The following is a 26,113-nucleotide window of genomic DNA, read 5'->3' as shown; positions in this document are numbered from 1 at the left end:
ATCCGGAGGTGGGATGGGAAAACTTTATTAGATTTGGCTTCCAGCTTCGGCCACGCGGGCCCTGCCCGCTCCGAGCTCAGGTCACGGGGCGCCCCCGCCGCCCTCCTCGTCGTCCTCCACGTCGAGGCCCGGGATGCCGCGGATCTGGCGTTGCAGCGCCCCTCCCAGCAAGGGCACGGCGCCCTCCTCCTCCTCTGGGGGCGGCGGCGGTGGCGGCGACACGGCCCCGGGGGCTGGCTCTGGGGGCACGGGAGGCTGCGCCGGGGCGCCCTCTGCGCCCTCTGAGACCCCTGCCGCTTCGCCCTGCGCCACCTCGTCCAGGGCACCGCCTTCAGCCTCCTCCTGCTCCTTCTCCTCCTCGGGGCTGTCGGTGAAAGGGTTCTCGCCCTGTGGGGAGGGGCGCGGACACTGAAGGGAGGGAGCACAGGCGGGGATTAAGCTGGGGTCAGGGCCAGGCCTGGACCAGCGCCTCACCTTCAGGTAGCGCTCCAGCTTCTTGCTGATGAGCTTGTTGTTGAGAATACTGCGGGCCACCATGAGCGAGGACTTCTTGGACTGCTCCATCATGAGCTGCGGGCAGGGCAGAAGGGGCTGGAGAGGCTGGTCTGAGTGCCCTACAAGTTAACCGCCCCGACCCTGCCAGCTTAGAGGGGCCCCGCCCCGCCCCCGCACCCACGCACTTCCAGCCCCGCCAACGGAGGGCCTCTACCAGCATGGAACCACAACCTATCTGATCTTTGTTCAAATTCCCTCCTTCCACACCACACGTACTGTAGGTAATTAAAAATACAGATCTATAGATCTCTATCTTTACGGCTGTATTACAGAAATCTGATTTGCTTACAAAAAAGCTATAAGCAGTGAACAATTAAGAAACTAAGAGCCAAAGGTACAACCCATAACAAGGTGCCAACTATGCTAATAGGCAAGGAGCACTTTGGGGCCAACGGGGAAGATATAAAAGCAGGAACAGATATTTAATGAAACATGTCTTTTTAACCCACAGAATTCCAAGAATGAAGAATTACTCCCAGTCATGCAAGGGTGAAGAGACTCTTCTCTGCTGGTGGAAGGATCAACTGTTTCCATATTTTTTGGAAAGCAGTTTGACAGAATGTATGAAAAGTAAAAATCTGTCTCATTAATCCCTTCCCAGAACGTACCCTAAATTTAAGAAATGGAAACATGCGTGCACACTGATTATAGTGGTGAAAAATGGGAAAACACCTAAACGTTCCTCAGTGCAGAAGAGGTTAAAGAAATCGTACATTCAAAAGAACATCATGCAGCCCTTCAAATCGGGCTCATCTCTCCACTGGCATAAGAAAGGTGTATAATGTAGTACTGTCTGCAGAGCATGCCAGAGCCATTTTGTCTGGAAGGATTTCCGTCAGTATGCTGGGCCATTTCCTCATGGTGGGAGTACAGGCAAATCTCACTTTGATCATTATAAAAACCATAAGCTAAAAGAAGGATATTTTTGGTGGGGTGGGAGAGCCCACTGAGTCCCTCCCACTCCATTTACATGTTTCAGAAAGCCTTCTCACTTGCTGTTTCTACTCTCTCCATCTTCATTTTTTTTTTCCTTAGCACGTTTTCTCTACTACTGGAGGAAAATATTAACAGACATCGTACATGCTCATAACAAACTAAAGATACACAATTAGGATACTACTATAGACCATTCCTTAGTGACTCTTTCTCACTTGCCAACACTTTATCCTCCTGGCTCTAGATGCCCAGATAACCACACCATAAATTCTCCCAACTGAGGCACATTTATGTTGCTTCCAGATTTTCTCCACCATAACCCAGCAACACCAGAATAAACTTCTACACTTCCATGCTGGTGCTTTTCATTCTAACCAGGTTTGGTTTCAAAGTGATAGTGCCCAATTAACTGCAAAACATTTGCAAGTCATGCTTCTTCCACCTGTGTTAAAACAATGACCTGGTCCTCCTGCCTGCCCATCAGCATTGGATGTTGTCACTGTTGGATATTTTTGCTGTGGATAAAAGACAGAAGAATCTGTGCTGCTGCCTCCCACAGCATTTCCCTGCCCACCAGCGAGTGAATGCTCTGGTAAGCACACTGGAACACTCGCCCACAGTTTATAATTTTCTAACTATTTTCTGATCTTGGTTTTATTTTTCACATTTAAAATTTCTTGCCGGGCACGGTGGCTCACGCTTGTAATCCCAGCACTTTGGGAGGCCGAGGCAGGCGGATCATGAGGTCAGGAGATCGAGACCACGGTGAAACCCCTTCTCTACTAAAAATACAAAAAATTAGCCGGGCGTAGTGGCGGGCGCCTGTAGTCCCAGCTACTTGGAGAGGCTGAGGCAGGAGAATGGCGTGAACCCGGGAGGCGGAGCTTGCAGTGAGCCGAGATTGAGCCACTGCACTCCAGCCTGGGTGAAAAAGCGAGACTCTGTCTCAAAAAAAAAATAAATAAATAAAAATAAAATAAAATTTCTTTTTTTTTAGACAGTCTCGCTCTGTCGCCCAGGCCGGAGTGCAGGGGCTCTCAGTTCACCGCAACCTCCGCCTCCCAGGTTTAGGCAATTCACATGCCTCAGCCTCCTGACTAGCTGGGACTACAGGCACGCACCACCACACCCAGCTAATTTTTTGTATTTTTAGTAGACACAGGGTTTTCCTATGTTGCCCAGACTGGTCTTGAGCTCCTGAGCTCAGGACCTCCACCCATCTCAGCTTCCCAAAGTGCTGTGATTACAGGCGTGAGCCACCACACCCAGCCAAATTTTCTAGAATTTGATACAGATTGAGTATCCCTTATCCAAAGTGCTTATGACCAGAAGTCTTTCAGATTTTGGAATATTTGCATTATACTTAACCAGTTGAGCATCCCTGCTCCAAAAACCCAAAATCTGAAATGCTTCAATGAGCATTTACTTTGTCATATCTGTGCTGAAAAAGTCAGATTTTACTGGGCACAGTGGCTCGTGCCTGTAGTCTCAGCTACTCTCATGAGGCTGATGCAGGAGGATCACTCGAGTTCAGGAGTTCAAGGCTACAGTGTGCGATGATTTCCTTTGTGACCAGTCACTGCACTCCATCCTGCACAACATGGCAAGACTCAATTCTTTAAAATAAAAAAAAAAAGTTTTGGATTTTGGAGCATTTCGGATTTTCAAATGACAATGAACTCAATCTATATATGTTATGAGGTAGAGGGTCCAAAATTTTCTTTTCCAGAAATATACAAAACAAACCATTATTTCCCTACCAAATTGGCATATAGGTTTACGATCCTTTATCTATAAACTGGAAATCCAAAAGGCTCTAGAAAACAAGTCTTCCCCCAAAATTCATTTGGTGGCTATATATGAACTGACATTACATTTTTCATTTATATATAAGTCATGTGAAGAATTATTGATGACTCAACTACAAGGCGCTTTCCCCAGATCCTGTTGGAGAGGTTAGTGCTAATAGCATATTGTCTTTCTTTTTATTTTATTTTAGAGATAGGAGTCTCACTCTGTTGCTCAGGCTGCACTGCCATTGTGTGATCACGGCTCACTGCAGCCTCAAACTCCTGGGCTCAAGTGATCTTCCCACCCTAGCCTCTTGAGTAGCTGGGACTATAGGCACTCACCACCATGCTTGGCTAATTTTTTATTTTTTGTAGAGACGAGGTCTCACTATGGTCAGGAACTCCTGGGCTCAAGCAATCCCACCTAAGCCTCCCAAAGTGCTGGGATTGCAGGTGTGAGCCACTGTGCCCAGCCTTGCAGTATTGGCTTTCTGAAGCTGAAAAATTAATTCTGAGGCTTCTGGCCCTAAGGTTTCAGATAAAATATCTGTACTAACTTTAACAAATTACTAAGTCTGAAACATACTGAGATCCTTTGCTAAACTCTCTATTCTGGTTCCACTGTTTCATTACTGTGCTAATATCACTGTTTTTGTTTTTTAATTGCAGCAGCTTTGTAGTAAGTTTTAATATTTCCGAAATCAATCTCTCAGCTATTGTTAGACTGAATGTTACAATGTAAAACTTTAAAATAATTTCATTTCATTCAGTCCTACTCCCCGACTGATATTTTTGACTATAATTGTGCTGTCTATATTAATTTGGAGAGAACTGGTTTTTGTTTTGTTTCACTATTAAATCGCCTATTTAAGAACACAGAACATTCCTCTATTCATTAAGGTCTTATTTTTCTTCTTTTTTTTTTTGAGATGGAGTCTAGCTCTGTTGCTCAGGCTGAAGTGCAGTGGCACGATCTCAGCTCACTGCAACCTCTGCCTCCAAGGTTCAAACAATTCTCTGCTTCAGCCTCCCAAGTAGCTGGGATTACAGGCGCCCACCACCACGTCCAGCTAATTTTTTGTATTTTAGTAGAGACAGGGTTTCACTATGTTGGCCAGGCTGGTCTCAAACTCCTGACCTCAGGCAATCCACCCGCCTTGGCCTCCCCGAAGTGCTGGGATTACAGGCATGAGCCACCGTACCTGGCCCTCAAGTCTTTCTTCTTAAATCTGTATTCTTAGCTATTTCATACATTGTGTGGTTATTTTAAGTAGTTTTTCTTTCTATTTAAATTTCTAACCGGTTAATACTAGAATAGAGAAACACTACTACTTTTTGTATGCTATTTTGAATCCCATCCCCTTACCAAATTCTATTAATTCTAAGAACATTTTGCTGGGATCATTCAGCTTTTCTAAGAGCATAATCACATTATTTGCACATAAAGAGAGTTTGCATTATACCAATAATATTGCTAGATTTTTTTTTTTTTTTGAGATGGAGTCTCGCTTTGTCGCCCAGGCTGGAGTGCAGTGGCGCGATATCAGCTCACTGCAAGCTCCGCCTCCCAGGTTCATGCCATTCTCTTGCCTCAGCCTCCCGAGTAGCTGGCACTACAGGTACCCGCCACCACGTCTGGCTAATGTTTTGTATTTTTAGTGGACATGGGGTTTCACTCTGTTAGCCAGGATGGTTTTGATCTCCTGACCTTGTGATCCGCCCACCTCGGCCTCCCAAAGTGCTGGGATTACAGGCATGAGCCACCGCGCCCGGCAAATGTTGCTAGATTTCTTATGGAACCATCCCTCCATTCCAGAAACAAACCTTACTTATAATGTATCATACATAGGGATCACTACTAGATTGATAATTACTAATATTTTATTTAGCACTTTATTTATTTTTTTGAGACAGAGTCTTGCTCTGTTGCCCCGGCTGGAATGCAGTGGCATGATCACAGCTCATTGCAGCCTCAACCTCCTGGGCTCAGTTGATCCTCCCACCTCAGCCTCCCAAGTAGCTGGGACCACATGCCCCAGTACTTGGCTAACTTTTTTATTTTTAATTTTATAGACACAGGGTCTCACTATATTGTCCAGGCTGGTCTTGAACTCCTGGGCTCAAATGATCCTCCCACCTCAGTCTCCCCAAGTGCTGGGATTACAGGTATAAGCCACTATATCCAGCTGACTTCCTTTTTTTTTTTTTTTTGAGATGGAGTCTCACTCTGTTGCCCAGGCTGGAGTGCAGTGGTGCAATTTCGGCTCACTGCAACCTCCGCCTCCTGGGTTCACACCATTCTCCTGCCTCAGCCTCTTGAGTAGCTGGGACTACAGGCGCCTGTCAATACGCCCGGCTAATTTTTTGTATTTTTAGTAGAGATGGGGTTTCACCGTGTTAGCCAGAATGGTCTTGATCTCCTGACCTCGTGATCCGCCCGCCTCGGCCTCCCAAAGTGCTGGGATTACAGGTGTGAGCCACTGCGCCCGGCCAATCCAGCCCACTTTCATATCTTTAATAATGGTAAACTAATCTACAGTTTCATTTTGGTATCATCTTTATCAGAGTTTTGGAATTAAGGTTTAAGAAGCTTCCTAAATATTGAGAGGACAGACTTCTAACATAGCAGTCTGAGGAGTTCCCTGGAACACTCCCTAGTGAAACTGATGAAAAGTATTAAAAAAACAACCATTTAAAGTCTCTGAAAATGTTCCTAAGGACATACAAAATGTTCCTAAGATTTAATGAGGAAAAGCTACTAAAACTCAGTTCCATGAAGAGTTGTGATGTCTGAAACACAACCTATTGCATCCCTGCCTCCCCCACCTTAGTGTGATGGAAACTCCATTCCAGACAGTATAGCCAAGAAGACAGGTCTCCCCGCATCTACCCAGCTCATCTCAGTTGAGGGGTATGATATCTTCCCAGGAGGAACAGAATGTCAGCATCTATTTTTCTTTTTCTGAGATAGAGTTTCACTCTTGGTTGCCCAGGCTGGAGTGCAATGGCATGATCTCGGCTTACTGCAACCTCTACTTCCCGGGTTCAAGCAATTCTCCTGCCTCAGCCTTCCAAGTAGCTGGGATTACAAGTGCCCGCCACTAAGCCTGGCTAATTTTTGTATTTTTAGTAGAGATGGGGTTTCACGATGTTGTCCAGGCTGGTCTTGAACTCCTGACCTCAGGTGATCTGCCCACCACAGCCTCCCAAAGTGCTGGGATTACAGGCATGAGCCACTGTAGCCAGCCAGATGTCAGTATCTCTCATCCCACCCCCAGCTACCTGCTGCTGAGGCTAAGTTCTGGACAAGCATAGCTGAGAGGGAACGGTTCCTATCTTCTACCCAGCCACACACACGTGGAATGGAGGCTTGACCCTGGGCATGGCACACTAAGAATATAAGGGCTCACATACCCATGGCTTGTTCATAAAGCGGAGGTCCCATGCCAGGAAAGGCAAAGCAAGACCGGAGGCTACAGCCCACTGTACCTCCTCCCATGTCTCTCCTAAAGTGGCAGAGTCACTCAGAGAGAGGTACTCCATTGTCTCCATCCCCAGGGCCTTGGCTCAGAGATTCTGCCCAGAGTGAGGGCAGGGCCTTAAATCAGTAAGCTCCCAATCTCAAAGGAACTGACTGACTTTACTGGCAAGAGTGCTGGGAAGTGCAAGACTAGGGACTCTCTCAAAAACAATGGAGACTAGTAAAAGGACATTGATAGCTTTTTTTTTCTTTCTGAATATTTATTGGGGTTAAACACTGATAGCTTTGTCCTTTTTTTTTCCCCCCACTACACGGCCGTAAAAAAGAAAGACCGGTAGATTAGACAGTGATATTAGCTAACCCATAGGCTATGTTACCAGAGAGGACAAGGACCAGTGAAATAAGCTAAGAACAGACTCCCTGAGTTCGAAATAAATCTCAAACAACCACCTCAAAAACCATCCCTGTTGGGCCGGCGTAGTGGCTGACGACTGTAATCCCAGCACCTTGGGAGGCTGAGGTGGGTGGCTCACAAGGTCAAGAGTTCAAGACCAGCCTGACCAACATGGTGAAACCCCGTCTCTACTAAGAATACAAAAATTAGCCGGGCGTGGTAGCACATGCCTGTAATCTCAGCTACTCGGGAGGCTGAGGGAGGAGAATGGTGTGAACCCGGGAGGCGGAGCTTGCAGTGAGCCGAGATCACGCCACTGCACTCCTGCCTGAGCGACAGAGCAAGACTCCGTTTCAAAAAAAAAAAAAAAAGGAGTGAAATTGGCCAAGCTTGGTGGCTCATGCCTATAATCCCAGCATTTAGGGAGGCCGAGGCAGGCAGATCACGAGGTCAAGAGATGGAGACCATCTTGGCTAACACGGTGAAACCCTGTCTCTACTAAAAAAAAAAAAATACAAAAAATTAGCCAGGCGTGGTGGTGGGTGCCTATAGTCCCAGCTACTTGGGAGGCTGAGGCAGGAGAATGGCGTGAACCCAGGAGGCGGAGCTTGCAGTGTGCAGAGATGGCGCCACTGCACTCCAGCCTAGGCAACAGAGCGAGACTCCATCACAAAAAAAAAAAAAAAGAATTAGCGAACTTGTGGATCAAAAGAGATTATACAGTCTGCAGAACAGAGAGAAAAAAGTGAGGTAAAATGAACAGTCTCAGACAACCATGGCACACTATTAAGTGATCCAACATACGGGTAATGAGCATCAGAAGAGGAAAGAGAGAAAGGAGTAAGAAAACAAAATACTTGAAGAAACAATGGCTGAAAGCTTTGGAAGGTTGATGAAACCTGTAATCTATACATCAAAGCAGCTCAGGCTGGGCATGGTGGCTCACGCCTGTAATCCCAGCACTTTGGGAGGCCGAGGCGGGCGGATCACGAGGTCAGGAGATTGAGACCATCCTGGCCAAGATGGTGAAACCCCATCTCTACTAAAATACAAAAAATTAGCCGGGCATGGTGGTGTGCACCTGTAATCCCAGCTACTCAGAAGGCAGAGGCAGGGGAATCACTTGAACCTGGGAGGCAGAGGTTGCAGTGAGCTGAGATTGTGCCATTGCACTCCAGCCTGGCCACAGACCAAGATTCCGTCTCAAAAAACAAAAAAGCAGCCCAATAAACTCCACGTAGAATAAACACAGAGAGATGCACAAAGACATAATAAAAGTGCCAAGAGTCAAAGACAAGGGAAAAATCTTGAAAGCAGCAAGACAAAAACAAATCATCACAAGGAAACCCCAATATTAGTTTAAAAGCTAACTTCTCAGCGGGGCACGGTGGCTCATGCCTGTAGTGGCGAGACCCTGTCTCTATTTTTTTTTTTTTTAAATCAAAAAAGGGAACTTTCTAGACAGACACAAATTACTAAAAATGACTTAAAAAAAAAAACCCAGAATATCTGAATATACCCTATAACAAGTGGAGACTGAATTATTAATAATAATTTAGGCCGGGCACGGTGGCTCATGCCTGTAATCCCAGCACTTTGGGAGGCCGAGGCGGGCGGATCACGAGGTCAGGAGATCAAGACCATCCTGGCTAACACGGTGAAACCCCGTCTCTACTAAAAATACAAAAAATTAGCCGGGCGAGGTGGCGGGCGCCTGTAGTCCCAGCTATGCAGGAGGCTGAGGCAGGAGAATGGCGTGAATCCCGGGGGGGGCGGAGCCTGCAGTGAGCTGAGATCGCGCCACTGCACTCCAGCCTGGGTGAAAGAGCGAGACTCCATCTCAAAAAAATAAAAAATAAAAAATAAAATAATAATAATAATAATTTAAAAAGCTAGTTAACAGGCTGGGCACAGTGGCTCATGCCTCTAATTCCAGCACTTTGGGAGGCCAAGGCAGGCAGATTGCTTGAGTCCAGGAATTTGATACCAGCCTGGGTAACATGACAAAACCCCGTCTCTACAAAAAACTACCAAAACTAGACAGGCATGATCACACACATGCCTTTAGTCCCTGCTATTTGGGAGGCTGAGGTGTGAGGATCGCCTGAGCCTGAGAGGTGGAGGTTGCAGTGAGCCGAGATCACACCGTTGCACTCCAGCCTAGGCGACAGAGTGAGATCCTGTCTCAAAAAAAAAAAAAAAACAAAAAAAAAACCAAAAGCTAGTTAACAAAGAAAAGCCAGGCCTAGATGGCTTCACAAGCAAATTCTATGAAGCACTTGAAGAATTAATACTAGTATACTAGTTCTTCACAAACTTTTCCAAGAAACCAGATAAGGAAGAAAAATGACAACTGTATGAGGCCAGTATTAATTAACCTGATAACCAAATCAGACAAATATATCACCAAAACACTACAGACTATTATTATCTTTTATGAATATAGATGCAAAAATTCTCAACAAAATAGCAGCAAAACCAATCTAGTATATAAACATAATTACACACTATGACCAAGCAGGATATATCCCAGGGATGCAAGGGTGTTTTATATCCAAATAAAATAATGTAACATACTGTAACAACACAATTAAAGACAAAAGCCACATGATCACCTCAACAGAGGCAGAAAAAGCATTTGACAAAGTCCAACACCATTTTAAGATAAAACACTTAACAGGACTAGAAGGGAACTTCTTCAACTCAATCAAGGGCACCTATGAAAAACCCACAGCTGACATCACACTTAATGGTAAAGACTGGTGCTTTCCCTGTAAGATCAGAAAGAAGATGAGGACATCCATTCTCACCACTTCTATTCAATACTGTATTGGAGGTTCTAACCAGGGCAATTAGGTAAGAAAAAGAAATAAAGTGCATCTAGATTGGAAAGGAGAAGTAAAACTAACTCTATTTGCAGATGACTGATGTTGTACAAAGAAACCCCTAAGAAATCCACTAAAAACTAGGCAGGGCGCGGTGGCTCACGCCTGTAATCCCAGCACTTTGGGAGGCCGAGGCGGGTGGATCATGAGCAGGAGATTGAGACCATCCTAGCTTACATGGTGAAACCCCTCTCTACTAAAAATACAAAAAATTAGCTGGGCATGGTGGTGGGCACCTGTAGTCCCAGCTACTTGGGAGGCGGAGGCAGGAGAATCGCTTGAACCTAGGAGGCGGAGGTTGCATGAGCCGAGATCGCACCACTGCACTCCAGCCAGGGCGACAGAGTGAGACTCTGTCTCAAAAAAAAAAAAAAAAAAAAAAAAATTCCACTAAAAACTATTAGAACTAATAAACATTATTTTATGTTTTTATTTTTATTTATTTATTTTTTGAGATGGAGTCTCGCTGTGTCTCCCAGGCTGGAGTGCAGTGGTGCGATCTCGGCTCACTGCAACCTCCGCCTTCTGGGTTCACGCCATTCTCCTGCCTCAGCCTCCCAAGTAGCTGGGACTACAGGCGCCTACCACCACGCCTGGCTAATTTTTTGTATTTTTAGTAGACACGGGGTTTCACCGTGTTAGCCAGGATGGTCTGGATCTCCTGACTTCGTGATCCTCTCGCCTGGGCCTCCCGAAGTGTTGGGATTACAGGCATGAGCCACCGCGCCCGGCCTTATGTTTTTATTTTTTAGAGACATGGTCTTGCTCTGTCACTCATGCTGGAGTGCATGTATGATCATAGCTCACTGCAACCTCAACCTCATAGGCTCAAGCCATCCTCTTACCTCAGCCTCCCACGTAGCAGGGACTACAGGCACTTGCCACCACACCTGGCTAACTTGTTTCTTTTATACACACAGGGTCTCACTACGTTGCCCATGCTGGTCTCAAACTCCTGGACTCAAGCAATCCTCCCACCTTCACCTCCTAAAGTGTTTGGATTGCAGGTATGAGCTATAATGCCTAGCCATAGTTTAAATATTATTAAAATTATGAAACATTAAAAACAAATAGTTCAGTGAGATTGTAGGGTATAATATCAATATATTGGCTGAGCACAGTGGCTCACGCCTGTAATCCCAGTACTTTGGGAAGCTGAGGCAGGAGGACTGCTTGAGCCCAGCCTGGGCAACATGGTGAAACCCTGTCTCTACAAAAAATACAAAAATTAGCTGGGCATAGTGGAACATGCCTGTAGTCCCAGCTACTTGGGAGGCTGAGGTGGGAGGATTACCTGAGCCCAGGAGGTTGGAGGCTGTAGTGAGTCATGATGGTGCCACTGCACTCCAGCCTAGGCAACAGAGTGAGACCCTATTTCAAGAATTTAAAAAAAAAAAGTATTTTTATACGCATGGAAAAAATAATCCAAAAATATCAAGAAAACATTTCCATTTATAATAGTAACAGAAATAATAAAATACTTATAAATAATCTTAACAGGCCGGGCCTGGTGGCTCACGCCTGTAATGCCAGCACTTCGAGAGGCTGAGGCGGGTGGATCCCCTGAGATCAGGAGTTCGAGAACAGCCTCGCCAACATGGTGAAACCCTGTCTCTACTAAAAATACAAAAAATTAGCCAGGCATGGTGGTGCGTGCCTGTAATCCCAGCTACTCAGGAGGCTGAGACAGGAGAACTGCCTGAACCCGGGAGGCGGAGGTTGCAGTGAGCCAACTGCATTCCAGCCTGGGCAACAAGAGCAAAACTGTCTCAAAAAAAAAAAAAAAAAAAAAAAAAAAAAAAATCTTAACAATAAAGAACAAAGCTTACACCCTGAAAACTACAAAACATTTGAAAGAAATTAATTCATTTACTAGATCTCAGTAAATGAAAAGACATCCCATATTCATGGATTAGAAGACTTAATGTCTATGGTCAACTGACTTTCAACAAAGATGCCAAGATCACTCAATGGGGGAGAAAACAGTCTCTTTCATTTTTTTTTTCAAATGGTGCTGGAACAACTTAATATCTAGATGCAAAAAATAAAGTTAGACCCTTACCTCATACGTAAGATATAAATAAATTAACTCAAATGGAACAAAGGCCTAACTGCAAAAGCTAAAACCATAAAATTCTTAGAAGAAAACACAGGGGTAAATCTTCGTGACCTTGGATTTATCAATAGATTCTTAGTTATGACACCCAAAGCATAAGCAATAAAAGAAAACTGGACTTTATAAAAAAACTATTGTGCTACAAAGGACACATCAAGGTGAAAAGACCCACAGAATGGGCAAAAATATTTGTAAATCATATCAAATATGGGACTTTACAAAAAGAACTCTACAAAAGACAACGCAATTTAAAAATGCACAAAGAACTTGAATAGACATTTCTCCAAAGATACAAAAATGGCCAAGCAGCCCATGAAAACATGCCATTAGTCAGTCATCAGGGCTACACAAATCAAAACCACAATGAGATACTACTTCCCACCCACTAGGATGACTAGATCAAAAAGTCAGAAAATGCCGGGCGCGGTGGCTTATGCCTATAATCCCACCACTTTGGGAGGCCAAGGCAGGGGGATCACCTGAGGTCGGGAGTTCGCGACCAGACTGACCAATATGGAGAAACCCCGTCTCTACTAAAAATACAAAATTAGCTAGGCGTGGTGGCACATGCCTGTAATCCCAGCTAGGAGAATTGCTTGGACTCAGGAGGCAGAGGTTGTGGTGAGCCGAGATCACACCATTGCACTCCAGCCTGGGCAAGAAGAGCAATTCTCCATCTCAAAAAAAAAAAAAAAAAAAAAAAAAGTCAGAAACTAAGTGTTGGTGAGTATGTTGAAAAATCAGGACCCTTATATGTTGCTGGTGGAAATGTAAAATGGTGCACAGTCACTTTGGAAAATAGTCTGGCAGTCCCCTCACAAGTTAAAGTGTTACTATTTGATCCAGACATTCTAGTCCTAGTTATATACTCAAGAGAAATGAAAACATATGTCCACGTAAAAACTTGCACAATAATGTTTCTAAGAGCATTATTCATAATAGCCAAAAGGTGAAAATAACCCAAACACCCAAAAAGATGAATAAACAAAATGTGCCACATCTATCTACACAATGGAATAATATGAAGCCATATGAAGGAATGAAGTTCTGATACATGCTACAATGTGGCTGGACCCCAAAAACATGCTTAGTGAAAGAAGCCAATCACAGAAGACCACATATTATGTGATTCTGTTTATATGAAGTAGCTAGAATAAGCAAATATAGATAGATTAGTAGCTGCCTAAGGCTGGAGGAGGACAAGAGGTTGGGGGACTGATAGCTAAAGGGTTTCTTTTTGAGGCGATGCAAATACTGTGTAATTGAATGACTGATGACTGCAGAATTCTGTGAATACATGAAAAACCGATGAATTTTTTTTTTTTCATTTGTTTGTTTTTTTTAGAGACAGGGTCTTGCTCTGTTGCCCAGTCTGGACTGTGGTGGTGCAATCATAACTTATTGTAACCTTGGACTCCTAGCCTCAAGTGATCCTCCCACCTTGGCCTCCCAAAGTGCTGGGACTGCAGGCATAAGCCACCACCACGCCCAGCCCAAAGACTACTGAATTGTATACTTTAAATGCGTGAATTGTACAGTATGTGATTCTATCTCAGTAAAGCTGTTACCAAAGATAACAATAATAATTAGAAGCTTTCCATTCATCTCTACAGTCTGGAATTCTAAAAAATACAGTATTTAAATTGTATTCAAATTATCTCTGTAAACCAATGACTTCTGGTGCCTTCTAAATATCTTTCGTCATCCTTCCAAACCTCTCTACGGTTACCAGCTGCTATGGCTTGTTCTTTTTTTTAACTTCTTTTAGGATCAATTTTGAGTTTATATTTTGCTATCACCTCCCCTGTATTTTCCAACTTTTTTTTTTTTTTGAGACAGAGTCTCGCTCTGTCACCCATGCTGAAGTGCAGTGGCACGATCTTGGCTTACTGCAAGCTCTGCCTCCCGGGTTCACGCCATTCTTCCACCTCAGCCTCCCGAGTAGCTGGGACTACAGGCACCTGCCACCACACCTGGCTAATTTTGTTTTTGTATTTTTAGTAGAGACGGGTTTCACCATGTTAGCCAGGATGGTCTCAATCTCCTGACCTCGTGATCCACCCACCTTGGCCTCCCAAAGTGCTGTGCCCAGCATTTTGGTTTTTTTGTTTTGTTTTGTTTTTGAGATGAGTCTCGCTCTGTCACCAGGCTAGAATGCAGTGGCGCAATCTCAGCTCACTGCAACCTCTGCCTCCTGGATTCAAGCGATTCTTCTGCCTCAGCCTCCTGAGTAGCTGGGATTACAGTGCCCGCCATCACACCCAGCTAATTTTTGTATTTTTAGTACAGACAGGGTTTCACCATGTTGGCCAGGAAGGTCTCCATCTCTTGACCTCGTGATCTGCCCACCTTGGCCTCCCAAAATGCTGGGATTACACCTGTGAGCCAGCACGCCCAGCCAGATTTTCCAACTTTTATTAATGACATACAGTTTCCATCCTCTGCAGTCTTCTAACCCCTACTAGTTCCTAGCATAAGAATCTGTTTTTGGCAAGTTCCCTGAAGCTTCTCTGTTGCCAAAGCCAACTGACACTTTCCTTTTCTTCCCAGAACTCTTGGTGGCATTTCTCAATCCTAAGTCTCTGCAACCAGAGAGACCCCTGACCCTGTCCACCGTTCAGAATCATCACACCGAAAAAGACCAGAGACAAATTGTGATGAGCATGGAAAAGGGTGGAGAAATGCTGCTTCCCACGCTCACCTTGGATGCGAACATCTGTTCATAAACCCCACCACCCTCCTCCAGGGTGAAGACAGCCAAGCCCCTCTTTGGCCCAGACCTCGTCCTGGGCCTCCTTGCTCTCTGCCGATACACAGCCCCTTCACCCCCACCTCTAACACAGCATATCGTCCATTCAATCAAAAAACACCTACTCTGGCTTCCGTGGTAGGCACTGGAGCAACACTGGAAAATGAGACAGAATTTGCTCATTCTCTTGCCTTATGTTCTCCATGCCCCACAACACACTTCCCTACTGCTCCCTGCCTGACAATCTTGGCAGCACCACTGTCCTCCCAGTTCCCCAAGTCAGAAACCAGAGTCACCCCAGGCTCCTGATTACTCCCACATGCCAGCCTCCGGCTCCCTTCCTTCAGCTGCTCTTCTCCCCTTCACTCCCAAGGTGGGGTCTCTTCTCGTCTGGAGACTGCAGGAGCTCCTCCTTGGCCCCCACTGCCCCACCCAGGTGCAGGCCTGAAGTCTCTAGTTCAACACCAACTCTAATCCCGTTAATCCCACACTTGAAACTTCACTGCCTACAGGAACAAGCCCAGGCCTCTCAGTGCAGCTCTCCTGAGCCTCAAGCCCAATCCCCTCCTCCAGCAACACTTGCACTGTATCATCTCCATTTGGTTTCTGAACCTAATCTGGCTCTGGCCCCTATGAACATGGAGGTCCCCATATCCCACAGAATATGTCACCTTCTCCCAGGCAGAGTCCCCATCTCCCACCTGTCTCTCTGTAGCTGTGCTGCCTGCACTGGGCTGGAAATGTCCATATCCACCTCCTCCTGCCTCCACTGCAGTCCCTCACCGGCAGGCAGAGGTTCTAACTGCACAACCTCCCCAGAGGCCTCACTCAGTCTACCCACAGGACAGAGGGTGAGCACTGTGGCCACTCACCCTGCGGTTCCGGTTGTGATCCATGGTCTTCAGGTGCTTCTGGATGATCCCAAACTGCATGGGAATGAAGAGGTCGCAGGCTGCACAATGGGCTGCTTCCACCTTCTTCACAAAATGCTCCATGGCAATTTCTGTAGTGGGGAGGAGGGAGTCACTACTGGGCCCAGGTGCCTAAGATAGACCCAAGCGTTTGAGAAAAAACCACACCAGCTCCTCCTCAACTCGCCCTGCCACTTCCACCTGGGCCTGAGCCGAGGCTGTTCTCCTGACCTTCCCTGGGGGAACAGAAGGGTGTCCTGACCCTGCACCGAGAATCAGGAGGGCAGGCTGAGGCCTTGCCTGGTGGGAGTGGGCTGAAATCTCCTCACCCTGAGTCAGATCCTGGTCTCTGTAGATTTGCTGGATGAGGCCATCAAGGTCCTCCACAGTTTTTCGGAGCTCCTCTGTCTTCTTGGTCTTGTTGGTGACGTACTCCTGCAAGGAATATAAAGGTTCACGTGGGCCGCCTTATGTTCTCAGGGGTCCAAGAAACTAAGAGTGGCTGTGTTACTCCAAGGCTCACCTGCAGAAAGTCAGCCGTCTGCTTAGGGAGCTTGGTGCCTACGTACTTAAAGTGTTCCTTGTGGAACTTGCTGTCAAGATGGCTGGCCATCTCGTCCTCATAGAAGGTCCGGTATTTGCACAGAGAACACACAAACTGGATCCTGCCACAGGAAGGAAACGAGGGGCTGAGGCTGCAAGTGTCCCAGGGGAGAGTGCTGCTGCCTCACCCAACCCAGACACAAGCCCTGAAACAGGCCTTGCTCATGGGCCTCTGAAGTACGGTCCCAGCAGAGGGACAGGCTGGGACCAGTGGGATTGGGAGTAGAAAGGGCCAGAAAGTCTGCAGGCTGCAGTTACTGCAACGTAGGGGACAGGGGAGGAGCTCTTCCTTCCCACAGGCAGGAGGCTGAAGCCTGAGACAGCAGCTGCTGCAACAGGCAACGAGTCGCTGGAAAGTTGCTGGAGGGCCTCGCTACCAAGGCTGGGCAGGAGCGTGTGCACTTGGCCCAGGTGGGGACCGGAAGGAAGGATGCCCTGGCGTGAGCCAGGTGGCCCTGAGGTGCAGAGTGGAGTACGCAGTCCCGAGGCAGGGCCCGAAAAGGTGCTGCATCTTCCTTCTGGGATCTGGGGGACTCAAAGGCCCAGCCCATCCTCTGCTCAGAATGCTTGGGGGTGGTGTCGGGAGGGATGGGAGGCAGCAGGCCTGGGCACCTGCTGCCTCATCTTCCTCTTCCAAGAAGAGACCAGTCTGAGCTGGAAGGAGGGCGCCCGCCCGGCCTGCCAGAGGGCAGCCTGGAGTCACCTGGGCGAGGTGCTCTGTCTGGGCCTGGTGTCCACAGTAGAAGCCCGGGGTCTGGGGCCTGGGCCGGAGCAGGCCGCCGTGGCAAGGGGCGGAGGAGGCCAGCCGCCACCGAGACCTCGGGGCGGGTCCCTACCTCTGCCGGACGTCCTTATCTGGGCCACGGGGTCAGCTTTGTCTGGAGAGCCCAGGGGCCGGGCGCCGGCGAGGCTGAGGAAGGTCCAGCAAGAGCAAGAGTCTGAGGCGGAGGAGGCAAGCGCCAGTGCGGGAGCCCTGAGGGCAGACAGACCCGACCAAGGGGCGTGAAGGGCTCAGCCGCAGACAGGCCCGGCCTGACAGGGCCGGCGGGCAGGGCAGAGGGCAGGCCCAAGGCTGCCACAGCCCACAGGTGCTGCCATCTCTCCTGGGCACGGCGGTGGCCTCCTGGCAGCTAGCTGGGGCGGCACAGGCGCCTTGGACCTTGAGTCTCTGATGAGCTGGCCCCCTCCCTCAGGGGCATCAGGCCCCCAGTGCACCTTGGGGTTCGTGCGCCGAGTGACCTAGCGCCGGAGCTTCTGGGCAACGGTGCTGAGCGGTGTCAGGTCTCGGCCCACAGACGCCAGCGGTCGCCAGGCGGCCGCAGAGGGGCAGGGTATGAGTCAGGCCTTGGGAGCTGGGCCTGGCGGGAAGCAGGGTCCATGCACGGCCGAGCAGGTGGCGGCTCCCAAGGGAGGCCAGAGGGCGGCGAGCTGGCAGAGCTATGGCCCTGCTCTCCTGGCGGCAGCCCCACAGCGAGGCAGAGGCAGAGGGGTAGAGGGAAGCTGGTTACCTTTCCACCATGCGGTCTCGCTGCCGCTTTTTCTGCTTGTCCTGACTCTTCTTGCCTGCCTGCAACTTGCGCTTGGTCTGGCCATTCTCATCCTGGGTGGTTAGGGCCCCTGTGGGAGCAGATGGGCACTGTCACCAATTTGGCTCTGCCAGGACTGGGCAGGCCCTGCGGCCTCTGGCTGAATCACCCGCTGTCCACTCCAGAGGGTCCATCGAGAATAGCTGTCCAAGCAAGGCCTCTGGCCATGAGCAGGGCTGGGTATCCTGGGCTGTGCAGGGAGTGGGTTTGGCCTAGGCCCCAAGGAGTGGGGGCCAGGCGATGACCCCTCCACTCTCCAGGACACCCACGCTCTCTGTGCAGTGGGCCAGGAGAAGGCTGGAAAGCAAAGAGGGGGTATCTTGGTGGGGACACTGGCACATGTTCAGAGGGGCCAGGTGGTGGGATGCAGGGAGGCTGCTCACATGGCCCTGCCCACCCCCAACCGGGCACCGCGGCAACAGTGGGCTGACGCTAGATTTGCTGTTAGGTACCTGCTGGCGCTCATCACTCAGGTGGGGGGACACGGAATCCCAACAGGGGCTGGAGAGGCGCTAAGGGAGAGGACACGCACACCAGAGCCGTAAAAACTGCACCGAGGGTCCCAGATCGGACACCAGCCACTGAGGACTCGGAACTGCGCGTTACTGAGGGACCGAGGGCAGGGGGCGTGCCTGGGGTTCCCCACACTTTTACTTGCTGCCCCCATCTGAAGGCAAAACCAATGTGCTAGGCAGGGGTCACCACCATCCACAGCCTCTGCCTGGGAAGGAGGAGGAAGAGTGGGAAGGGGGTGGAGGTGGCGAAAGAAAGCCCCCTGCCAGCGCACACCCGGGCCCACAAAGGAGGTCCCCAACTGGCCGCATGTCTGCCACAACCCTGCCCTCAGCTGGGTCCCTCCCACTGTGAGCCCCTGGAAGAGCCGCCCTAGCACCAGGTACCCCAGGAAAACTCACCCTTCTCTGGATCCTCTTTGCCTTCTTCTCTCCCATCCTCTTTTCCCTCCTCGTCCTCTCCGTCCTAACAATTTCAAATTCCAACTTTAAAACAGGTGCCTTTTTTTTTTTTTTTTAAAGAAACTAAGTTTATTAGATCAACGGTATACAGTAAAACAGCTGCTTGCTCCATAGACAGAGCAGGGCTATCCTACGGGCAGGGTGGCCCAGAGTAGCCCAGTTATTTACAATGGCTTTAAATGACAAGGCCTGGCTATGTGCCAGAAACCTCACATCCTCCCACTACCTGGTGCACAGGGAGCTCGTCCCATTTTCCAGCAAGGAAACTGTGCCTCCAGCTAAGCAGCCTGTGCTTTCTGCCAGACCACACTGCCTCCCCATGCTGGTCACCATGCACGCAGAGCTGACACAGCACTGCCTCTGGCCCCCAGGGAGAGCACCACTCTTCAGGCCAGCTTGCCCCGCCTGCAGACAGAAAATGCCCAGCCAGAGCCACTTACCACTCTGGAGCCCTTCTCCACAGCCTCGGTGCCTTCAAGGCCCTCTGTGGCTTCTCCCTCGGTGCCCTCATCTGAAAGGGAAAAGGAGGTAAGTTCAACCCAAGAGCTCCCGGAGGCAGGAGGCAGCCGCCCAGTACCACCTAGCTGGCTCACCATTGTCTGAGTCGCTGTTGTCCGAGCAGTCCGTGCGGGTGGCTTTGCTATCTGGCTCGTCAGGACTGCCGCCCTGCTTTCTCTTCTTCTTCTTGGTCTGGGTTATAAGGTGGGGAAGCCGTGTCAGGGTGCATGGCTTCCGGCCCTTAGCTCCGCCCCAGTGGGAACTAAGCTTCCCAGAGGGGAAGGCCGCCTCCACTCACCCGGAAGTCGGCTGTGGTCCAGGTCTTCCAGGTCCGCCTCATCTGCTTCATGCCATTGCCAAACCCGAAGCCAAAGCGGGAGCCGCCTGGGAAGGCGCCCCCACCTCGCATGCCCTGGAACATGCTGTACTCGGGGATGATGTTCTGGGAGAAGAGGGAGGGCAGCCGAGAAGCACCAGACATGCACTGGCCCCGGGCCCCCATGGGGTCTTCCCACATGCGCCCATAGCCTGAGGCCATTGGCCGGCCGCTCCGGGCATCCCGGGCCCAGCCCTGTGCCCTGGGACCGAAGGTGTCGTTGCCACGCATGCGGAACTGGTCGCGGTAGGCATCGTATTGGCCCTCATAGGCCATTTCCATCTCAGGGTCAAGCTCGCTGTAGTCATAGCCTGACCGGTACAGGTCACGCTCACTCAGGACGGCCCTCGAGTCACAGGACTCATAAGAGTCATACCTGCAGAGGCATGGGGTGAGCATCAGGTGGAGCCCCTCAGGATCCCTCACCTCCAGGCAACTGCTCCTGCCCTCCCCAATCTCCTAGTCCAGCACCCACCCTGCCCTGGTTGGGAGGCTCAATGTTCAGAAATGCCAATTAAAGAGTTCCAGCCTCTCAGGTGATATAGGGGCACCACTGCCCCAAACTTGAATGTAGCCACACACTGGCTTGGGGACCCTAAGAAGGGCTGACAACTGGGGTAGGGGCTCTAGTCCAGTGAGTCTCAACAAGGGACAGAGCTGCTCCACAGCCCTTTGGGAACATGTGCACCATCTGTGGGAGCCACAACGCCCAAGGCTGCTCCTTATGGGGCAAGGCCGAGTACCCCAGCACCCTGCAGGATGCAGGCAGGTCCAGCACAATGAATGCGCAGCCAGTGAGGCTGATGATACCCATGGGAAACACTGTTCTTGTCCCTCATGGCTGGGGAACCTTCAAACTCTGCAAAGTCCCTCATTACCAAAACTTCTGAGACAAAAGGGGGAGTATTTCCCAGGGAAGACACTGAGAGCTTGCCCAGGGACAAGAAAAAGAGCTGTATTACATCAACCCTGGAACCCAGAGCCAGGCACCAAACTCTATATACCCTATATTGCAAGTGGGAAGGCAGGCCAGACCTCCTCCCAGGACACAGAGGGCACCGCAGAGAGCTCTTTTAACCATGACTGCAGCCCGTAGCCCACATCCCCACAGGCCTGGACCCCACACACCTCACAGGCACAGGGGCTCCCCTTGTACACTCTTCCCTAAACCTGGGCCACCAAGAGGCACCGGCAGCTCTAAGAGCAGCAGTTGGTGCTGCCACTGCTCTGCTTACCCTGATCCCAGGCTCCAGGCTGTGGTAAGAAGGTGCACAGCAGCAACACAAGGCCAAGCCTCACATGCCAAGCCCTCAGCTCTGAGTGCTGCAACTGTTCGGCCAGGAGTTACAGAGCCCATGGCATCAAGTCTCCTTGTGCCTGTCCCACACTCTGCCACCACAGCCCTGGGGCCTCACTTGGCCCTACCAGTGCTCAGCCAGGCGACTCCTTACTCTTGGCTCTCACTCTTCTGTTAGCTGGTGCTCCACTCTATCCCGTGCTAGAGATACACCCACCCTCCTCACCGAAGCCTCGCACTGGGCATAAGCACTCTTGGGCCAAGTCCAGTTCAGTTAATAACAAACGCCCACAGCATGATGCTTTGGAGTAGGGCAGATCTGGTAGGCGAGGCCCAGCCTCACCATGTACTTGCTGTGTGCCTTCGGGGTATGACCTGCCTGCACTTCTGTATCCCCACCTGCAAAATGAGGACAGCAGCAGTTCCTCACAGGAGTGCTTCCATCAGGTACATGTTTGTAAGGCACAGGAGAGTAACCAGGAAATGCCCACACCTGTCCCAACCCTTATGTGGGGGTGGCCCAGCTCGCAGTGATCAGCCCCAAACGCTCGTCACACCCTTCACACCAAACTCCATCTGTCCTGCCCTGACACCACGCAGGAGGCAAAGTCTCAAGAGAATTCCAAATGGCTGTCCTTGGAGGGAGGGGCGGCTGAAACACTCTGTTTTTGAGGGCACAGTGAAGTCTGCCCAATCTGGGCTTGTTCCTCCCACTGCAAGCTGGGAAAGGCTGACCACCAGGCAGTGCAGCAGGGGTTGAGGGTGGGTGAGAGGAGACACAAGTCAGAGACGGGAAGTGCAACGGACCCTGCTAGGAGCCACAGCAGCACCAAGCAGGGGGGAGGAAGCAGACACAGAGGGGCACTCAGAGAGGAAGACGCAGTGGGCAGTAGGCAGGAGCTGCCCCTGCAGAGCCTCAACCCCTAGGCAGGTGTCCACTCACCTTTCTCCACCTGAGCCGTACACGCCTCCTTGCATCATGTCTGTCTCCAAATGCGGCACCATATCTAAGCGCTGGTTAATTCTGGATAAAACGGAATCGGCACTGGCGCTACCCGAGGCACTAGTGTTTGCATTTGTGTCAGAGCTAGGCATTTCCCAAGAGTGTGAAGTGGCCATACCATACCCATAGTTGGTGGTGTTATCCTGGCCATAGCCATAGCCATAGCCATAGCCCTCGTAGCCTGTAGTGAGGGAGACACAGACAGACAGATGGTGGGGGCAGGCAGAGGGGAGGCAGACAGAGACAGAGACAAACACACATACAAGGGTATCTTCTGTCACAGAGAGAGAAGACTCTAGCCACTGGGGCTAGATGGGCCCTGGTCATTCTGATGAGGGCCTCCTGTTAAGGAGTAGGTAACCCCAGAAACATGCCCCCTCCCCACTCCCAACCTTGGCCAAGCGGGGCAGTAGCAGAGAAACACAGCCAGAACAACCCCAAGGGACAGGACAGCAATCACAGGAATGACACTTGCCTCTATTTGTCCCAGAGTTCCAAGTTCCATATCCTACAAAAAGTAAAAGGGCAGTTACATTTATACTTGCTTACAATACAAGGCCATAAAATTCAGGTGCAAAGACAATTATTCCCAGGACCTGACTGGTCACAGCAGGCTGCACCTCCCCTAACCGAAAAGCCTTGAGCTTGTGAGCACTGTGCAAATGACCCAGGCCACTTGCTGCCCTGATGCCTGGCTGCCTGTGGCTCTCAGCATCTGTTATTTAAGGATCCTTCTGTTCCCAACACTCTCAACTAAGGAACTTGGCTCCTATACTCCTCCCTTTAAGAGCCAGAATTAGAAGGTGACCTCCACACCCCAAGCTAAGTGCTAATCAGTTTATAGCACAAAACCCAACCCCAGTCTCCCAAGAGTCTGCCTTAAAAGGGGGGGCCAACAAGCCCTTGAATTGTTGACTGTGCTGTGCTGGAACACATCAGTGAGAGAAACCCAAGACGCAACCTCTTGCTTGAGAAAAGCTGTGGAGAGAACAATCTGGATTACCAACTTAATATGCTCTGGATTCAATCACAACACATGATAAAACCTCATTCCTTCAGGAACATAAAGCCACTGAGAAATGACAAAGTGTAAAGTCCCCTGGGAACTCTGAGTCAAACACACAGTTCCTCCCCAAAGGAGGGCACAGAGCAGGTGACCCCTTTCCCTGGGTCTCTGGTGAGACCCAACAGTTGTTTCCCATTCCATGTCATCTATGCCCCGCAGGGGACATGCTCATCCCAGGGCAGGGGACCAAAGCTCAGTGAGACAGACAGCAGGGCAATAAGTGGCAGAAGCCAGACCACAGCAGGAAGAGTGTAAGTCAACTGAAAAGATGAGCCAGCGAGAACAGGCAGGCTGTCGTCCTGCACTTGGGTTCCTCCACGACCCAGTGCACAAAAAGAATGGGAAGAAATCAGAGAGAAGCTGAGGAACTACTGATGACCACTATGTTTAACAAGAGAGCTCACAAAACAAAAACTCCTGGGCTAGAGAAACCAAAACAGAGGCTTCTCATCCATTTGTTTATGCATCCCCTGAGCACAGGGAACAGAGGCTTGCAGTCCCAAGCACTGCTCAGGCATGGAGATCTGCTTGTTGGTAAGAGAGACGCTAACAGCCAAAGAGCAGCATGGTTAAGTCAGGAGTGGTGGCTGAGGAAAGAATGGCTAAGGAGCCATTCTAACAGGCAAGAGAGGCTGGCAGAGCCACATAAAGAACAGCGCACAAGGCTGGGTGCAGTGGCTCACGCCTGTAATCCCAGCACTTTGGGAGGTCAAGGCAGGACGATCACCTGAGATCAGGAGTTTGAAACCAGCCTGGCCAACATGGTGAAACCCCTTCTCTACCAAAAATACAAAAATTAGCTAGGCGTGGTGGTACACACCCGTAGTCCCAGCTACTCAGGAGGCTGAGGCACAAGAATTGCTTGAACCCAGGCGGCAGAGTTTGCAGTGAGGTGAGATCGCACCACTGCACTCCAGCCTGGGCGACACGGTGAAACTCCATTTCAAAAAAAATAGAACAACACACAGGTAGCCCAGGCAGCTACTGTACACCTGGCCAAGTGACTGTTTGTACCAGGGACAGTGGGCACTAGCTATTCTAAAGAAAATAGGAGTTGGGAGTGGTGGCTCACGCCTGTAATCCCAGCACTTTGGGAGGCCAAGGCGGGTGGATCACGAGGTCAGGAGTTCGAGACCAGCCTGGCCAATATGGTGAAACCTCATCTCTACTAAAAATACAAAAATTAGCCAGGCGCGGTGGTGCGCGCCTATGGTCTCAGATGCTTGGGAGGCTGAGGCAGGAGAATCACTTGAACCTGGGAGGTGGAGGTTGCAGTGAGCCAAGATCACACCACTGCACTACAGGCTAGCCGACCGAGCGAGACTCTGTCTCAAAAAAAAAAAGACAGAAAAGAAAAAGAAAATAGGATACGGAGGCAAAAGCAGATCCATCAGGGCTCTGCTTGGGAGGCTACAACGTGGTAATTGCAAGCTTCACCTGCTGAGGATCTGCCACAACAGAGTGAGGAGGCACAAGGAAAGGAAGCAGCATCAACTCCGTGAACACCACTTTATGTTTTAAGGACAGGCAGGGCCTCCCACGATGGGCAACTCTCAGGAGTCCCTCCAGGCAAACACTCACTACATGCCACTTGCTATGCCTGGAGCAACCCAGACTTCTTGATGGACATCCCAGCTGGGTCCCTTCAGGAGGAAGCCTTCATCTAGACTGGCGTTTAGGGACTCCCCAAGACCTGCCCTTTCTGAAAGAACACCCCAACTCATTTCCATCCCCAGAAGGGATGAGATCATGGTTGACAAAGGAAATTTTAAGGAGATATATATATATATATATATATATATATATATATAATCTCCTTAAAGATAGATATATATATATCCTTGAAGATATATATATATGTAAAAATAAGATATATGTACGTATATATTTTTGAGATAGAGTCTTGCTCTGTCCTCCAGGCTGGAGTGTAATGGTGTGATCACAGCTCACTGCAGCCTCGACTTCTTGGGTTCAAGTGACCCTTCTGCCTCAGCCTCCGGAGTGGCTGGGACAACAGGCATGTGCCACCATGCCCAGCTAATTTTTTCTATTTTTTGTAGAGACAGGGTTGCACTATGTTGCCCAGGCTAGTCTCAAACTCCTGGGGGCTCAAGTGATCCTCTCATCTCAGCCTCTCAGAGTGCTGAGATTATAGGCATGAGCCACTGCACCTGGCCCCAAGGACATAATTTTTAAAAGAAAAAAGGACATGGTCATAGTATGTGATATTTATGTACCAAAAATAGAAAACAATTTAACACTCAACTTTAAGGTAATAGTTAATCAGATTACAGCCTACCTACTCAGTGACATATCACGTAAGCATAAAAAGAGAATTTACTATGCCTCATGTGGCACAAGGAAATGCTTCTAACATAAAATAAAGCAGGACCAGCCAGGCGCAGTGGCTCACACCCGTAATCCTTTTGGGAAGTGGGGCAGTTAGATCACTTGAACCCAAGAGTTTGAGACCAGCCTGGGCAACATAGCAAAACCCCATCTCCACAAAAAATACAAAAAATAGCTGGGCATGGCAGGGCATGCCTGTAGTCCCAATTTTGCGGGAGGCTGAGGTGGGAGGGCTATCTGTGCCCAGGAGGTGGAGGTTGCAGTGAACTGAAATTGTGCCACCGTGCTCCAGCCTTGGAGGACAGAGTGAGACCATATCTTAAAAAAATAAAATAAGAGCAGGACCCACAATTCAATCCACCTATAAATTATTAAACTACATAAAATTAGTAAGCTGACAAAAATTAAATATTAATATGGTAGGATCTTGGTTGACTGTTTTTCAAAATGTTATTTAAATGTTATATTGTTCTTACAATTCAGGCCAGAAGGAAAAATAAATCCATCTCTATTCTTTCACAATTGTGTATGTAAAAAAATCTCA

General features: G+C 49.3%; 1 protein-coding gene across 2 annotated transcripts in view; it reads right to left on the bottom strand.

Moving 5' to 3' along the window:
• Positions 1-9: 9 nt before the first annotated feature.
• Positions 10-26,113, bottom strand: part of AKAP8L (A-kinase anchoring protein 8 like) — a 37,709-nt gene continuing 11,605 nt past the window's right edge. Inside the window, exons 3-15 of one of the 2 annotated variants that reach the window (XM_030820572.1) lie at positions 22,630-22,662; positions 22,278-22,335; positions 22,095-22,175; positions 19,777-20,230; positions 19,574-19,670; positions 19,421-19,491; positions 18,921-18,984; positions 17,929-18,037; positions 16,341-16,482; positions 16,147-16,252; positions 15,779-15,909; positions 475-570; positions 10-387 (exon numbers count right to left, since the gene is read on the bottom strand). In XM_030820572.1, the coding sequence (XP_030676432.1) occupies positions 82-387; positions 475-570; positions 15,779-15,909; positions 16,147-16,252; positions 16,341-16,482; positions 17,929-18,037; positions 18,921-18,984; positions 19,421-19,491; positions 19,574-19,670; positions 19,777-20,230; positions 22,095-22,175; positions 22,278-22,335; positions 22,630-22,662 (1,748 nt within the window). In that variant the 3' untranslated portion in view covers positions 10-81. Of the gene's footprint in view, positions 388-474; positions 571-15,778; positions 15,910-16,146; positions 16,253-16,340; positions 16,483-17,928; positions 18,038-18,920; positions 18,985-19,420; positions 19,492-19,573; positions 19,671-19,776; positions 20,231-22,094; positions 22,336-22,629; positions 22,663-26,113 lie in introns of both variants that reach the window. The other variant, XM_030820571.1, reaches the window with a different exon arrangement.

The sequence above is a fragment of the Nomascus leucogenys genome, chromosome 10 (assembly GCF_006542625.1).
Source record: "Nomascus leucogenys isolate Asia chromosome 10, Asia_NLE_v1, whole genome shotgun sequence".
Classification (NCBI taxonomy): Eukaryota; Metazoa; Chordata; class Mammalia; order Primates; family Hylobatidae; genus Nomascus; species Nomascus leucogenys.
This window is presented reverse-complemented; position numbering and strand designations above follow the sequence as displayed.